Source organism: Odontomachus brunneus, unplaced genomic scaffold (assembly GCF_010583005.1).
Source record: "Odontomachus brunneus isolate Ranch 3 - 2012 unplaced genomic scaffold, Obru_v1 Obru_scaffold_086, whole genome shotgun sequence".
NCBI classification, from domain to species: Eukaryota; Metazoa; Arthropoda; class Insecta; order Hymenoptera; family Formicidae; genus Odontomachus; species Odontomachus brunneus.
Genome location: NW_022639536.1, coordinates 180,750 through 197,297, shown reverse-complemented (window position 1 = coordinate 197,297; position 16,548 = coordinate 180,750). Strand labels below are relative to the sequence as shown.

At 32.8% G+C, this 16,548-nt stretch overlaps 2 protein-coding genes across 3 annotated transcripts in view; one reads left to right on the top strand and one right to left on the bottom strand.

Moving 5' to 3' along the window:
- LOC116847964 (glycine-rich protein 23-like) overlaps positions 1-5,075 on the top strand; it is a 15,978-nt gene extending 10,903 nt beyond the window's left edge. The window contains exons 3-4 of one of the 2 annotated variants that reach the window (XR_004378865.1): positions 2,976-4,003; positions 4,093-5,075. Coding sequence is in view for 1 of the 2 variants with exons in the window: in XM_032823622.1 (XP_032679513.1) it covers positions 2,976-3,381 (406 nt within the window). In the remaining variant the exon portion in view is untranslated. Of the gene's footprint in view, positions 1-2,975 lie in introns of both variants that reach the window. The other variant, XM_032823622.1, reaches the window with a different exon arrangement.
- Positions 5,076-14,083: 9,008 nt separating this feature from the next.
- LOC116847971 lies at positions 14,084-15,861 on the bottom strand. The gene is made up of 2 exons (XM_032823628.1): positions 15,124-15,861; positions 14,084-15,037 (listed from the first exon to the last, which is right to left on the bottom strand). The coding sequence occupies exons 1-2, from the start codon at positions 15,207-15,209 to the stop codon at positions 14,113-14,115; spliced, it is 1,011 nt and encodes a 336-aa protein (XP_032679519.1). The 5' UTR covers positions 15,210-15,861; the 3' UTR covers positions 14,084-14,112.
- Between the last annotated feature and the right edge of the window lie 687 nt (positions 15,862-16,548).

The following is a 16,548-nucleotide window of genomic DNA, read 5'->3' as shown; positions in this document are numbered from 1 at the left end:
AGTGCAAAAGCACATGTCGAAAAAACACTTTATCGCGTTCCATTTTTCACAAAGCAAAAGAAATTGTTGTTTAGGAAAATAATTGTGTATGCTGACTGAATGTTATCGAGAAATGTCGAAATTAATCACAAACTACCTGTTTCGTTAGTAATGACTACTAGAACTGTTTGCATTGCCATCTAACATTTGCGGGCGGAAACTAAGTTAAGGTCCTAATATATAAGAAAATATAAAGTACATTTATTTTTATTTCGGATTAAAAAGAGGCGTTACCTTGTCTAAAAATTATTTAAAATGTTAATTAAGTGTTATGTAAAAATTTGTTTTCTCGGTCTAAGTATCAATAAGTCAATTTTAATAAGATAGTGTGTACTCAAGTGTTTATGTGTATATACAGGGTGATCCACTTAAATCGAACATATTAAATATTTCATTTATTTTTGACAATACGGAAAAATGATTCAGATAAAAGGATTCAGATGGAAGGGTATCGAAGGGGATACATTTTGGTCACGTTGTTTTTTTTCTAGGTGAAGGCGCTAAAAAGATATGTGGGTCACCTTCACTTTTTTAAATAGAATTATGATTTTCTTTATAAATATGATTGCTTTATTTATTGTATGTATAAAACACATATTTTTTGATTATTTTCTTAACTAAATTTTTTGTAGAATGAAGTATAAAATATCTCGTAAACTATTGATTTTTCGACAATTATACCTCTTAGTATTTTTATACATAAAATAAATAGAGGAATCATATTTATAAAAAAATCATAATTTCATTTAAAAAAGTGAAGTTAATCTTCATATCTTTTTAGTGTCTCTACCTAGAAAAAAGTAACGTGACCAAAATGTATCTCCCTCGACATTCTTCCACTTTCATCTGAAACATTTTTCCATATCATCAAAAATAAGTAAAATATTCAAAATGTTCAATTTAAGTGGACCATACTATATATAGAATGCCCCCCACTTTAACATTCATACCGAAATGTCTCGAAATGTACAAAAAATACGGAAAAATGTTTCAAACAAAAGTGATATGGTTCGATGGAGGACATAAGAAAGTACCATTGGTTTGACCTTGAGTGGCGCGGCCAAGATCAGATCGAGGTCAACATTGCTTTTTTAAATAGAAACATATATATTTTTTTATTACGGAATTTTATTTTATACAAAAAAGCAAACAACTTTTGTTTGAAAAATTTTTTATACGACTTCTATTTTCTAAGATATTTACGGAAATAATTACGGAAATATCTAAAAAATTATTGGTCTCAATAATTTTTTACTCAAATTCTATCAACTTTACCGAAAAATAGCAACAGATAAAAATTATCTATTTTCTTCTCATAGAACTCTGAGAATTTTTTCAGAATTTTTAATAAACTTTTTAGTACTTCAAGAAAATGAAGAAAACGATGTACTAAAAAATTAATTAAAAAATTCTAAAAAAATTCTCAGATCTCTACGAGAAGAAAATAAACAATTTTTACCTCTTCCTATTTTTCGGTAAAGTTAATAAAATTTGAATAAAAAATTATTGAAAGCAATAATTTTGTAGATATTTCCGTAAATATCTTAGAAAATAGAGGTTATATATTAAGCATTTTTTCAAATAAAAGTTGTTTGTTTCTTTACGTAAAATAAAATTCCGTAATAAAAAATATGTGTCTATTTAAAACAGCAAAGTTAACCTCAATTTGACCTATTTTGAGATATTTCGGTGTAAAAGTTAAAATGGAATATCCTGCATATATATATATATATATATATATATATATATATATATATATATATATATATATAAGATATTAAAATATATAAAAATATAAAAAATCACAAGATCGTTGACCATTTAGTTTTCAAGACATTGATAAGAAATTGATATATATGTAAAATACACAATTTATGATAACGATTGAAGTATACGATAGCTAGGTAATGATTTTATATTACTTTACGTACGTTTCTTTTGGTGCCCCTTGATTAAATATCTTCTTGAATATAAAATTGTAAATAATCTTAAATATATCAATATGTAAAATATTTTCAATATGTAAAATATCTCCAATATGTAAATATTATCAATATGTAAATATATAATATATATGTAAAAATGTCAAAAATACGATAAAATTTAAAAAACCAATATTACAATTATTTTTCTAGTAGCGTACATTAGTTTATGAGTATATGTTTATAATACCTATATGTTTACAAACATACCTAATACGAGTAGTCCTAGCCAAAAATATTAATATATCAAAACATGAAAAATAATCATTTCTTTATGGGTTTTGAAAAATTATGTTTGATTGATATTCTCTTGCTATAGTGTCAAAAAGTTGTATATGTTATAAATCATATTTATAAACATTTAGCATAGATTTGTAGAGCTTCTTTGTATGGTATTAACATTACATTAGTTAACATAACTTTTTAGTAATATTGTCACGAAACAAACCTTAAAGTTTTATATAATATGCAGCCGTATATACTTCCTAGGATCTGACTGTATGTGTCCATCTTTCTTAGAATTTTTTGGCTGCTGGCACCTTTAGTTGTCAGTTATTAAGTTTTTTATTCTTAATTTAAAATTATTAATTTCTTTTGGATAATAAACTGGATAGACACTGTCTAAATCATTTTACATTTTGCTACATTTCACAACTTATTTGGTTACTTATTTGGTTACTGTTACTTTGTGGCATAATCAACATCATAATTAATCAATTTTCCTGAATATTTACTTCGTTTGGCACAAATAAGAGATTACAAGAAAATAAAAATTATACTGAAAAAATTAAGGCAATTAATTCGCCATTTACATCTCAGATAAATAAGTTCGCTGAACTCGATTGTAATTATTCCGAATGATCATCTTTTAGAATGTAGTATCGTGCTGTGACAATAAGATTAATTACATGTTTTCCTTTTTCTTCATAATATGATTAATTCCGACCATTTCAGTAAACACGTGGTGATCCACGTACCATACAAAATCAAGACCATTCATCATACGCACACGATCACGAAGCATGTGCATCATGGTGGTGACGACAAGTACGAGGTTCTTGGGTACACAGTAGGTCATCCGATTGATCTTGGAGGTCACGGAGGTGGTGGCTTCGGAGGTCACGATTTCGGAGGCGGAGGCGGAGGCGGCGGTGGGGGACACGACTTCGGTGGCGGCGGCGGCGGCGGCGGCGGCGGCGGCGGCGGCGGTGGAGGACACGATTTTGTAGGTGGTGGTGGAGGACACGATTTCGGAGGCGGCAGCAGTGGTCACCTAGATTTTGGTGGCGGCGGTGGTTACGATTTTGGAGGCGGAGGTGGATTTGGAGGCGGTGGTCATGACGATTGGTCAGGTCGTTAGAAAAAATGTTCGTATGTACATTACTAATTCGACTCGTCGTTCGTCAAAAACGTGATAATTCGCTTTGGTAATTGACATGGTAATAATCTTTTGAAGCTTAACAAAAAATGTCGTAATTTCTTTATAAGAATTATGAAATTGTTGAAAGAAAATTCGAAATTTAGAATGAAATTTAACAGTTTCATATGTGCGTGTATGTATGCAAAGTTACGCAAAATTTACTACGCATAAAGGTGACCGGGAGATAGAGCTAGATGCCCCATATTTCAGAATCTCAAAGTTACAACTCCTCAGACAACTAATTGTTGTGTACTAACTGTACAAACATGATAGAGACAGTCTTTTTCTATGTGTTAGTGCCTGCTATGATCCTGTTATATTTTGTTTTATACCAAAATACATTCATAAACTTACAGCAACATGGTCATTTTGTCCTGGGTTCAGTTGCCCAGTAACGCAATTGAAATCATTCATTAGGGAAAGAAGGCCATATAAGAAGATATAAAATATATATTCTAATTAATAGTTTCGAGGTCTTTGTGAGAGGTATTCACAACCCTCATTAGAGGAAGAAGGCCATATAAGAAGATATAAAATATATATTCTAATTAATAGTTTCGAGGTCTTTGTGAGAGGTATTCACAACCCTCATTAGAGGAAGAAGGCCATATAAGAAGATATAAAATATATATTCTAATTAATAGTTTCGAGGTTTTTGTGAGAGGTATTCACAACCCTCCTGTCGGCCTTTAATTATGAGCTAACTTTACCATGTACTCAATTTCGATCATGTTATGAGTAAAAATTACTTTCATTATCCGAAACAGTACATTATATACTTGTAAGAAACTTTATTCTAGCAACATGTCGTTTAAATTTATTCACTCACTGTGAAGAATATTAACACAAAATTTCGAGAGACTAGAAAATTGCTACTAATAGAACAATTTTTATATTTTTTAACTATAATATTATTCTGATTTTAATGAAACTAAAAGAGCCATTTTGCGATTTTGCATTCAAACTGTCTTTTTCGAGATAAATATTAAAAGAGTACATGAATAACATATTCTTGGGGCTATCTAGAGTCTGTTTCTCCTATACATTGAAAGAGATATGTAACATAGAAAGGCGCAATAACATCTGATGCACTTACAATGCACTTCTCATTTAAACTACAAGAACTCAAAATGAAAAATTTAATGTTTCTCAATGTATGTATGCTTCAGAATTGAACACTCTATGGCGCACATATTTATAATAATGTGAAAGAATCGTTGATAGATTGCATCAATGCGCTTAATAAAATTTGACTGGTGCATCCCGGTCGATATTTCGTCCTCTTTGTTGCTTTTAAAAAGCTACTGAATGTCTTCCCTGTTTTTATCTCTAGTCTGAGTCTCTTGTTAAATCCTCGACACATCTTTCGAGCACAATGCTAATGTAAATATTGTTACTTGTTGTTTAATTCTTGTACTGATATGCGTTATTTTTTATATCTATGTTTTTTACACACATTACAAACAATAAATAAATTATATTATGTTTTTACGGAATGAGTTTCCAATTACCTATGCGTTTCCAGTAAACTGCAAACCTGGTGGTACTTCTAAAACTTTAAAAATATTTTTATTATAGTTGTAACTAAAAAAATATTGAAAAGCAAATAAACTATATTTCCAATTCTTATTCAACTATATTTTTCAATTCTTTTATGTAAATAAATACCTGCAATGCACCTGCAGATCTGCAACTTCTCATACATGCGAGAAGAAACAACGCGAGAGCACTGGAATCCACAGCAAACTCTATATACACTGCAATATGAAAGCACACGAATTCTATTGAATGGCAACGAGTCGAAAGAGATAACTGCTAAGTAAAATTTACTGTCTGTCTTTCACATATTTCTTGAGCTGAAAGTGTTAGTTTACAAGTGCACATACTACCAATCAATACATTGAGAACAAAATATGATTTAACACAATACGTAAAAACTATTAATTATAATATATTCAAAACACATGACCTATAGAAAATAGAGAGGACGTGAAAGAAAGAGAAGATGTGAAAGAAAGAGAAAGGAGGGACGAAAAAGAGAGAGATAGAAAGGAAGCAATATTACTTACAATTTGCCGTAGGTTCGTGTCTGTGAAGAGGTGGTGATGTGAAATAGGTGTGAGACGTATATAAACAAGGATTAAATAAAAGTTTTATTAACTCGTAATTGTGTGTGTATTTCTTAAAGATTATAGAAACTTGCGCATACTGCCAGCGGTTATTTTATAATCTATTAATTCTAAAATAGAGAGGATAGCTTAGCAACAGCTTGAACTGTCGCGTCGACACAAGCCGTCCTCGAAAAATTTTGCATAGTCTGTAGAATGTGCAATGCGGTGCTGATGCTGAAGTTACACTTCCGCCGCAATTTGAATCATTTAGTCTTTGATTGTATGATTTTATATGGTCATATAAGGAAATTTGATTCGGCATCCATAACAAGTTCGGCTATTTGTAAACGAATTCTGTTGAGAATTTATCTTGCACAATATATTATAGATTGTTATTTATATTGTTCGATTACTAATTAATCGGGTCATTCCTCCTTGACGAAGCGAACTAAAATGTTTGTAAAACGTTGAAATCAGACAAAGAAGAATTCACGCGATTCAAATCCGAAAACTAAATATAATAACTTGTTAATCCGCCAAAGTTAAATTAAGAAGTTGATAACTTTTAACTTCAAACTAATTAGTTTGAAATGCATTAGCTCATTAACTTTATTGATATAAGCTAAAATAATTCATCAATATTAAAATTATTCTGAGCTACTTATAAATAATACAAAAAAAAGTATACTTTTTAGCAATTTTCCAGTGCACTTTTTTTAGCACTAGAACATCACAGACGAAATTTTGTACTAACAAAATGCATATTTTTATACAATTGTATATAAATATGATCAAAACAATGTTTAAAATTAAATAAGATATCCGTAATAGCAAGTTTCAAATACAAACAATTAATAGTTAATGTAAATTTTACAATTTTTGAGTTATTCATCCTACAAAAGTCCATTATCAAATTTCGAATCCATAGCGGAAAAGACAGCAATTCGTCTATTTACAGAAATTATTAAATATCGACACATTTGTCATCAACGCTCTTCAAGTTGCAACAAATGATATCGATATTGATTACCACAATTGTTATCGATAACTATTTCCACGATAGACAAATCCTACACTAATCCAAATCTTTAATAAATATTTACACGTCACTATCAAACCATATTTGCATTTTAAAATATGAGCAGTATAATGCGTTCGCGAAGCAAAAACGGTACTATAATCGTAACAGTTATACAATATTTTAATAACGCTACCGAAACGTCTTTCAATCGCGTTGCCTTGACTAAGTGGAAGTGCAAGCGCTGCAGAAAGCACCGCATTGCACATTACGCAGTACAAATTTTGTACGATACGTGTCCACCAGGCGATCGCCGTTGTCATCAAGCCATCCTCCCTAATAGGGAAATTTGGGCTATTATAAAATATTAGAGTCAGCCATCCAGGCGAGCCTTTCGAACGTGGACGATACGCAAGTCGAACACTATTGTAATCGGGAATCGTAAACAATAGAAAAAAGGAGACAACCGAATAAACATCTTTTTATTCCGTTTATTCAAAATCATTGACAATCATTCTCTTCACCGCGTCATTCTCTTAACCGTCAGCGACATCGAATCCCAAACGAACTTTCCTGCGTCCTCATCCTCGCGGGCGCAACAAATCTAGTGGCAGCAATGGGATCTCAATGGTTGAGCTTGCAACAGAAAGGAAAAAGGCAAATTATAAGCGACAAACTAGTGATCAGTCAGAGCTAAGTCAGAGAATTGCAAAATTTGGATGTATATCAGTTGGACACGGGGCAATTGGACACAGTCCAATCACAAGTCGCTGTTCCAAGAGACCCTACAAATATCTCTAATCACACGGTGCTGTGATTGGCTGTGTCCAAATGCACCGTGTCCAAGTGCACCGCTCCCGCAAAATTCGAAGCACACACGAGACACTTTCGACTCCCCCGAAAATCATACAAACAACGAGAAGACTGTGGGACCGTAGAGAGACAGTGAGATCGTGAGATAATGAAATAGTGAGATCGAGGACAGCCGTCGGAGCTACGACTGCCAACGCTTGCTATCAGTAACACCGGAATCTGCATGAGCTTGTTGAACTGACCTGCCCTAAGTATCGTATAGCGGAGCAAACTACAAAAAGCAGTAACAGCCCAGCTGATCAAACTTAACATCGAGCAGCGACCGACAAGGGATCTTGCAGCTAAACTGCAAACGCAACGGAATACATCATGCGCTTTGCAACTATACTGTAAATCCGAAGGACACTGTTAATTGCGACCGCGTGCGCCAAACAAGAATTGAATGTCGGAAAGGAGTAACATTCTTCGTGAACCGATCAAGAATCGAAGTTGGCTCCACAGCGAGCCTGCGACTAGAACGCTACGACGCCTAGTCGAACAAGATAATTCTGATTCTACCCGTCTGATAGACGACGCGAAACGATCTATCCAAGAAAGCGTGCGTCGTGCGTTAGAATATAACGACGAAAGTCCCAGTGAAACTTATTCTCCCATTCATGTAGTCGAGCGCAAATTCGAATTCGCCGAAATAAATGAAAGTATCTGTGTGGAAATTTCGACTCAGAATTATCTAGGTGCGAGCCAGTTTTCCTAGACATTATCTAGCGTCCATACAGTAAACTTGTCTAGCGCTTAGCTCTATATGTAAGCTTGTGAAATTTAGCTCTTATCCAGTAAAACTATCCAAGCACTAGATAGCACTTTTCTACGCCGCTAGCTAAGGGCAGGCATGCTTTTTATCCAGTACTACATTTCAAATTGGAATAATGTGAAATAAAAGACAGACTATTTATAAAATAAATAGAGGAAAGTATAATGAAATATTATTTTGTCTAAATAACAAAAAAATAGCATTTCATATTTTGTATCGTTTTATTTATTCGTGAGATTCACATGAATTCGTTCTGTGTCAGAGAGTTACCATCTTTAGATAATTATATGTCATGCTGTTCAATGTCTAACGTCAACGATCGTACGGGAAGTGGTGATGTCAATACGCTGTAATGATATCTTGTATTATATTTACAATATATTCTTATAGCGTTAAAAAATGCAATGACATATTTGTTGGTAATTGTTACAAAGGACGTAACAACAATCATAACGCGATAAAATAAAAAGAATATTCCTTCTTTTTCTTTCTTTTGTGAGCATGTTGTATGTTAAAGTTTGATTACTTATACAACATTGTATCAATATTAATCGCATTGTGATTGTTGTTACGTTGCAACGTGATGGATTTGGTTTGGATGCGCCCACCTCTCAAATCGCAAAACTTCTTTTATTCTCCAAGCAAAACAAATTTTAAATTATACAAATGTAACTAAAAAAAAAATAAAAGGGAATAAAATTAAAAGAAAAAAAACAAAGTTGCTTTTCTTCATAGGAGTCCTCCTCCTGATAATTACATAGAAAGCTCCTCAATATCAAAATTTGTCCAATCTATTACCCTAGTAAAATGTCTTTGTCATAAAGTGATACTAAAATAAAAATAAAAGAGAGGAAGTCAGTAATGATTTTGTCACCTCACACAGTATGAGTTCATCGGCTTGCCCGTAGAACTGAAAGTAAGCAAAGTGAAGAAGACAAGACGTCTTCTTCACCTTTCTCTTCGCGAGGGCCATCGGATATGCCGATGAGCTAAGAAAGAGAGAGAGAAGTCAGTATACTTCACCATCTCGCCTTGCATTTGGAGGTTCATCGACTGGTCAATATGACTGAGATCACAAAGAATAAATTCAATATGGCTTCGCCACGTGATCCCGTTACTGGGACACGCATTGCTCAGAATAATCGAGATAATCTATCCAATAAGTTATAAAGAATACTGAACCCATTGAGTCACTATTAATCGTCACAGAAATATGCTAATATTAATTCTAATTCTTAACTCCACTGAAACATTCACTCGAAAAAATTAGAAAAGAGCTCAAAACTTCGACGTGCACGTCACGATTTGCTGACCATTTCTATCTCTCCGCTCGGTTAGAGCATATATATATGGAGGGAGAATTGCGTATGCCTCCTGTAGACCAAAAGTGTGTCCAAAATATATGCGAGAGAAAAAGGTATATATTCCTATTCATCTTCTGTACGCATGCGCCAACATGCGTCAGTTGTTGCTGGGCTACAAAATTATAAGTTTTAATATTTTTTTACTTGAATTCTATTAACTTTACTGAAAAATAGCAAAAAATAAAAATTGTTTTTTTTCTTTTCATAGAGCTTGGAGAATTTTTTCAGAATTTTGTATTAACTTTTTAATACTAAATTTTCTTGCGTTTTCTTGCATTTTTTTGAAGTACTAGAAAATTAATACAAAATTTTCTGAAAAAATTCTCAGAGTTCTATGAGAAGAAAATAAATAACTTTTACTGTCAACTTTATAACCTAACCTATCCTGTCAACTTCAACGCATGCGCATATAGGAACGTATAACTTACTCTCGCACACATTTTGGACATACTTTCGTGCCAGCATTCCCCCTCCATGTATATATGCTCTAAGTTCGCTCGCCTCCAGCAACCCACGTGACGTCAAACGCAGTCTGCTGATTGGCGTTTCCGATCAGGCCCATTTCGCTTCCTAGCACCACTCAAATCTTAGATTGCGAATTGGCTACAGATGGTATAGCATTCGAACTATTCTCCCAACATACGTCCTTTGAAACATTTACTGACAAATATATCATTACATTTTTGAACGCTATAAGAGCATATTGTAAATATAATCCACCAAGATATTGTTACAGTGCATTAGCATCGTCCATTAAACTGTCTGACACGAGATCGAATCCACGCGATCTCACGAATAAATGAAATGACACAAAATATGAAATGCTAGTATTTTTTTGTTATTTAGGCAAAATAATACTTTATTATACTATCCTTTATATATTTTCAATAATAGTGATTTTTCACTGAATTTTTCTAAATTTGTACTGAAATATTAATGAAATTATAATAAAATTCTAATGACACTGGATCAATTGTGAATGGTTTTCAAAAATATTTTAGCAAAAGTTCATTACATTTTCCATAAATTATTTCCATCAGGGCTTATATTTCAATTGAGATCTTGCGGAAATCTCATAAGTTTTCAGTTACCATTTCACATGAGATTTTAATTGAGTTCTCAATTGAGATCTCCACTAAATTTTTTCAATAGGGCATATAGGCGCGATCAACATCGCGAATAAATCCCGATTATCCACAGATGCAATCAGACATTACCAATATATAACTCAAATTTAATCTAACCTAACACTAACTTAACTTTAATTAACCAAACAATTTGATTGGTGATGTCCAAATGGGTCTGTGGGCAATTAGTACATTCCCGACGTCACGGGGCCTGCATCGGAGTGTTTACCCCTATTCGAAGTACTGTTTGGATAATATTCTGATTGACACATGCAGCTCAGCTATTTCTCTAAACAGTGCGCCAAATTTAAAGCGCTTGTGAGCGGCTCTTTTATTGCAACATTCGTCACTTGAAAAGTTCGCCTACATTTTCTATTATATGTTTGATTTTTCGAATATATACAGAGTGATCGGAAACAATCACATTCGGTTAATATTCTCGTATTTTTGAACGAACTTTAAGACTATTTTTCCTCTTGCAAAATATTATCCGAGGCTTAGTTGCTGAGGTATAAAGAGAAATAGTCACTCACAGGCCAGATACAGAAAGTAGATAGGGGTGGCACAATTCACCGTCAGACACAGATGTTGCAATATGTGATAATATTCATATGGCTTAGTTTGTAAATTTTCAATGCTTGCGTCAATGTGATTGTACACAATAATAAATAAATTATTTTATCTTAGTTGAATATGATTATAACATAACATGTAAGGGTGAAATAGCGATTGCGTTCACGCGCGCGAATTTGACCTAAGTGCAATATAAACTTTACAAATACGAAAAACTTTAAAAATAAGCACGAGAAGAACGAAATATTAATCGTACAAAACATAAGATATTCTTACATTATTTGAGAAAACCGAGTTTACATTTCTTTGTAGAAATTATTTATCTTGAAAAAGACAGTTTTTAATACTATTATCAAGCGCGTCTTCGTTCCTGTAACACTTAGGTCAAGTTCACGTGCGCGAACATAATCGACTATTTCACTCTTACATGTTATGCTCTAATCATATTCAACTAAGTTAAAATAATTTATTTATTATTGTGTATTTATTATTGTGATTATGTACAATAACATTGACGCAAGCATTGAAAATTTACAAACTAAGATGTATGAATATTGTCACATGTGTATTGCCCAACGTCTGTGTCTGACGGTGAATTGTGCCGTCCCTGCCTACTTTCTGTATCTGGCCTGTGAGTGGCTAACTATTTCTCTTTATACCTCAGCAACTAAGCCTCAGATAACATTTTGCAAGAGGAAAAATAGTTTTAGAATTCGCTAAAAAATACAAGAATATTAACCGAAGGCGATTGTTTCCGATCATCCTGTATAAATCAATTAACAGAATGGGAGCTAGTAACACCGTCTATATCTAAAATATAGCTACTAACCACAGCTTGAAATTACTATAACTAGAGAGTAAATCTGACCAAAACCTAGCTACATTCCGTTTAGCATTTGTGGTGGAGAGCGGTGCACTTGGACACGGTGCATTTGGACACAGCCAATCACAGCACCGTGTAATTAGAGACATTTGTAGGGTCCCTTGGAACAGCGACTTGTGATTGGACTGTGTCCAATTGCCCCGTGTCCAACTGATATACACCCTTTGTGGTGTCATCTCCCGCACAGCAATTAATAACTATAGAATATATTAAAATCATCGCGGATATGCGAAATATGTATCAATCTCCTGATAATATCATCAGTATATTATAATGAATAAATTTCGAAAATATCTCCGTATACAATATCCAAAAGATATCTTATCTCAAATACGATAATGTGTAAAATATATCGTACAGACATCCTAAAGATAAGTATAAGATATAAAGCATATACATGGCTAGAGACAGGCATCTTTTTATTAATATTTCGAAAACTATAGGAAATGCACAAGTGACTATGGAGCATATACATCTCACTGTTTGTCGTCGGTGTGAGTTTTCCATCCGGCTTAACCGCTGTTACATTAAGACGTGTTCAAACACATTCGGACCTGTGATTCTTTTGAGAAATGTACCTTTTGATACTTTGATGAGAGTTTTCCGCAAAAAAAAGTCTGAATCCAAGTAAAATAAACAGAGAGAGAGAGAGAGAGAGAGTGAGAGTGACAGTGACAGTTTTCCTAACCTTAATAGTAGTCAACTTTGTCGGCTAATATTTCGCTTCGCAGTAGAGAGCGACGAGTTTGTCAGATGAAAAAGTTGTTTCTCGTGCAAAAACGCGTCGATTGAATCTACTGTCATCGAAAAGTGAGGGGCCTAAACTGAATAATTACCGAGAGCAAAACTTTTTCTTTTTCAGAAAAGCTAAAAATGTGGCATTACTTACGACTAATAAAGAAATAACTCCAACACAACTGCAGCTTGCATTGCATAAGGATATCATAACATCTCACGTGAATAAATTAACATTAAATTTATGATTAATAACATATGCGTTAGTTCATGTAATATTCCTATTATAGGTGATAACTTATAGTTATTAGATAATATATATAAACAGAATACTCATAACAACCTATCAGTTAAACATTTGTTAGTTGTAATTCCTGATTGAACAATATTGGTTCTATACAACCCGTATATTATACAATAAACTGACAAGGGGAACCCGGCAGTCTCTCATCACCGATTTGAATAAAATTTTATGGGTGTGTAGTATGCACTCATACATTTACTCCTGTAAAGCCGTAGGACCCACTATTGAGGCATTCTCGAGAAATATTTTTTTAAATATTTCGAGAAAAATTTTTGTCCCTATAATACCGTTACGGAAAAGCAATTTTCGAGCTAGCAGCGTAGCGTCCACGGTAAGACGTCCACGGTAGACTACTACGTTCGGGGTTACAGGTTCGATTCCCTGAATGATTTTTTTTTTTATTTAAATCTTATATATTTTTAAATTTGTATATAACACAATTTTAAACCGTTTTTAATTATTTTATATCAAATTTTTTAATAAGTAATTTGTACGTTAAATAAATATTTTTCTTAATCAAGGAATTTAAAAATGCTCATTTATTATTAATTAAATTAAACTTTCTCATGCACACAAAAAATATATTTCCAATAAGAATTTACAACGACTGTTATACAATAAGTTAAAATGTACAATTTACTGTTTTACAATAAGTTTGCAGCTTTTAGGGTGGTATTTATCATAAAAACATTTAAAACATAATAATTCGTTACACCATGCACATACAATCATAGACATTTCATGCGCACAGTCTGTACAATTTGTTTTATTAACAGAATCTGGCAAACAAACTTCGTTAACGTTTTTAAAAAAAGTTCTCTCATTTGTTATTTGAGATGCAAACCATGCATATTTTAACATATCACAAAAGATTGGTGCGCTTAACTGATTGTGAACTAAAAATTGTATTTTAATAGCATCCTCACGATTGGCTATTTCTCTATTGCTTTTAAGGAGATATGTACAATTTTGTAATTTTTTGCTAAATTTCTAACTTGTCTATAAAAATACACGTCGCATGGCTGGCATAAAAGAGTACACTTTGACGGAATAATTTTTATTTGACAAGATGGAATATCCTCGTCATCCACAAAAATATCATCATATATTTGTGAATTTGTTTGGTCACCCCAAGAATCTGTTATTAATAAAAACTGTTCATTCTTAACATATGGCTGTAATATTTCTTTTAAGAAGTCTTTATAGATATTTGTAGTTAATTTTCCTGACCTTGAACATTTGACGATGACATTACCAAATTCGACAACAAGAGCATCAACTTGCTTCTGTATTATTGGACCAAATTTGTCTCCAGTTTCTTGTAAACAGAGAAACACTTTTGGTACAAGCTTTCCTGAACAAGTTAATGCATATTGGGCCGTATAGGAATGAGAAATTTTATAAGAACTCTTCTTTTTAACAAATACAGATTGGACGCCTTTCTGTGCTAATGTCCGATCAATTGTTGACTGATATTGGCAACCAGTTTGATCTGTATTAATTATTAAATCTAGGGAATAATTTTGTAAAAGTGGTTGGATTTGTTTCCTAAATCTATCCGCAACAGCCAAAATTTCGTCCATTTCTGCTGCCTCTTTTTCAGAAACGTATTTGGTAATCCGTCGTTGCCGAATATTATTTCTGCGTTTAAAATCATCAGCCCACGTTTTTCCTGCTGAAAATTTAAATGTGCTGGAGAGGAATTGTTGCGCAGCTGCCATCGCCCATTGTTGTAACGTTCTTGTTGTGACTTGCTCGAATTTTTCTCTAGCTTCTGTAAATCGATCAAGTGTCCAAGAATTGATGGCATACAGTTTGTCAAATCGCGTTCCACCAGATAATACATCTTTTTCCCATCTAATAATAAAAATAAATAGAAAATCATTATAATTATTTAATGAATAGAATATAATACATAGAATGTGTTAAAATCGTATACGTACTGTTTTAAATCTCTTTTATATTTTAAATAATGTGCTCCTTTTCTCTGTAATGTTTGTAGCGACCAATTAGGATGTTCTTTTGCCATGGCTACAACTTTCCGTTTGTAATCCAAATCTATTGATTTGAATTTTTTTTTCTCCGGAGAATCGATCCACTCTTCCGAAAGTGGAGATAACTACGATGATGACGACTCTTCTAATGGATACATTGATGCACAATCAATAAAACTGTCATCAATATCTTCTTCATGTGGAAGCACTAATTCTTCCTCCTCAATGAGACGCATATCATTAACCATATCGACGATACGGTTATATATTTCGTGGCCTATAACAGTTGCCTGTTCCGTTGAAAGATCTTTCACAGACTCTTCTGGAATATACTCATTTTCAGCAAGCAACTTCTCGCTTATTTTTAAGGCACTTTTTAAGAGCAATTTGTTATTCAATTCTTGTTCTTCTTCCTTCGCACTAGCGCTCGTTGACGGTCCCGGAATATCCATATTGCAAGTAAAAGAGCACGAATATCTTCTGCAAACTATAAATAGCACGTCTAACTCGAAGAACGACTTTGTTGCTACTACCGGTTTGTCCGTTAGACGAGCGGTTTCATATACCTTCTAAGGTCCCGAACAAAAGACCAAAATTGTTACACTCGGGGATAACCCGTTGTGGGTATAACGATTTATGAAAACTCTGATTTTGACGTCCTTAAAACAGTCATTGTAAATTCTTATTGGAAATATATTTTTTGTGTGCATGAGAAATTTTAATTTAATTAATAATAAATGAGCATTTTTAAATTCCTTGATTAAGAAAAATATTTATTTAACATACAAATTACTTATTAAAAAATTTGATATAAAATAATTAAAAACGGTTTAAAATTGTGTTATATACAAATTTAAAAATATATAAGATTTAAATAAAAAAAAAAAAAAAACTATTCAGGGAATCGAACCTGCAACCCCGAGCGTAGTAGTCTACGCCTTACCGTGGACGCTACGCTGCTAGCTCGAAGATCGCTTTTCCGTAACGGTACTATAGGAACAAAAATTTTTCTCGAAATATTTAAAAAAATATTTCTCTAGAATGCCTCAATAGTGGGTCCTACGGCTTTACAGGAGTAAATGTATGAGTGCATACTACACACCCATAAAATTTTATTCAAATCGGTGATGAGAGACTGCCGGGTTCCCCTTGTGAGAGATATTCCAATTCATATAAAAAATCTTAAAAAATTGTGAGAATTTTCTGATATTCTGAGAAATCTTTCCACCAAAGATACATTTATTGTATTTGGTGTAATTCTATTTTGTATAATTTCTGCTATAATACTAATGTCTACATTATATTGATAATTGTTTAATATGTATATAAATTAGTATATCGGCATAAAATTGATTTACCAAGCACATTTTGTAT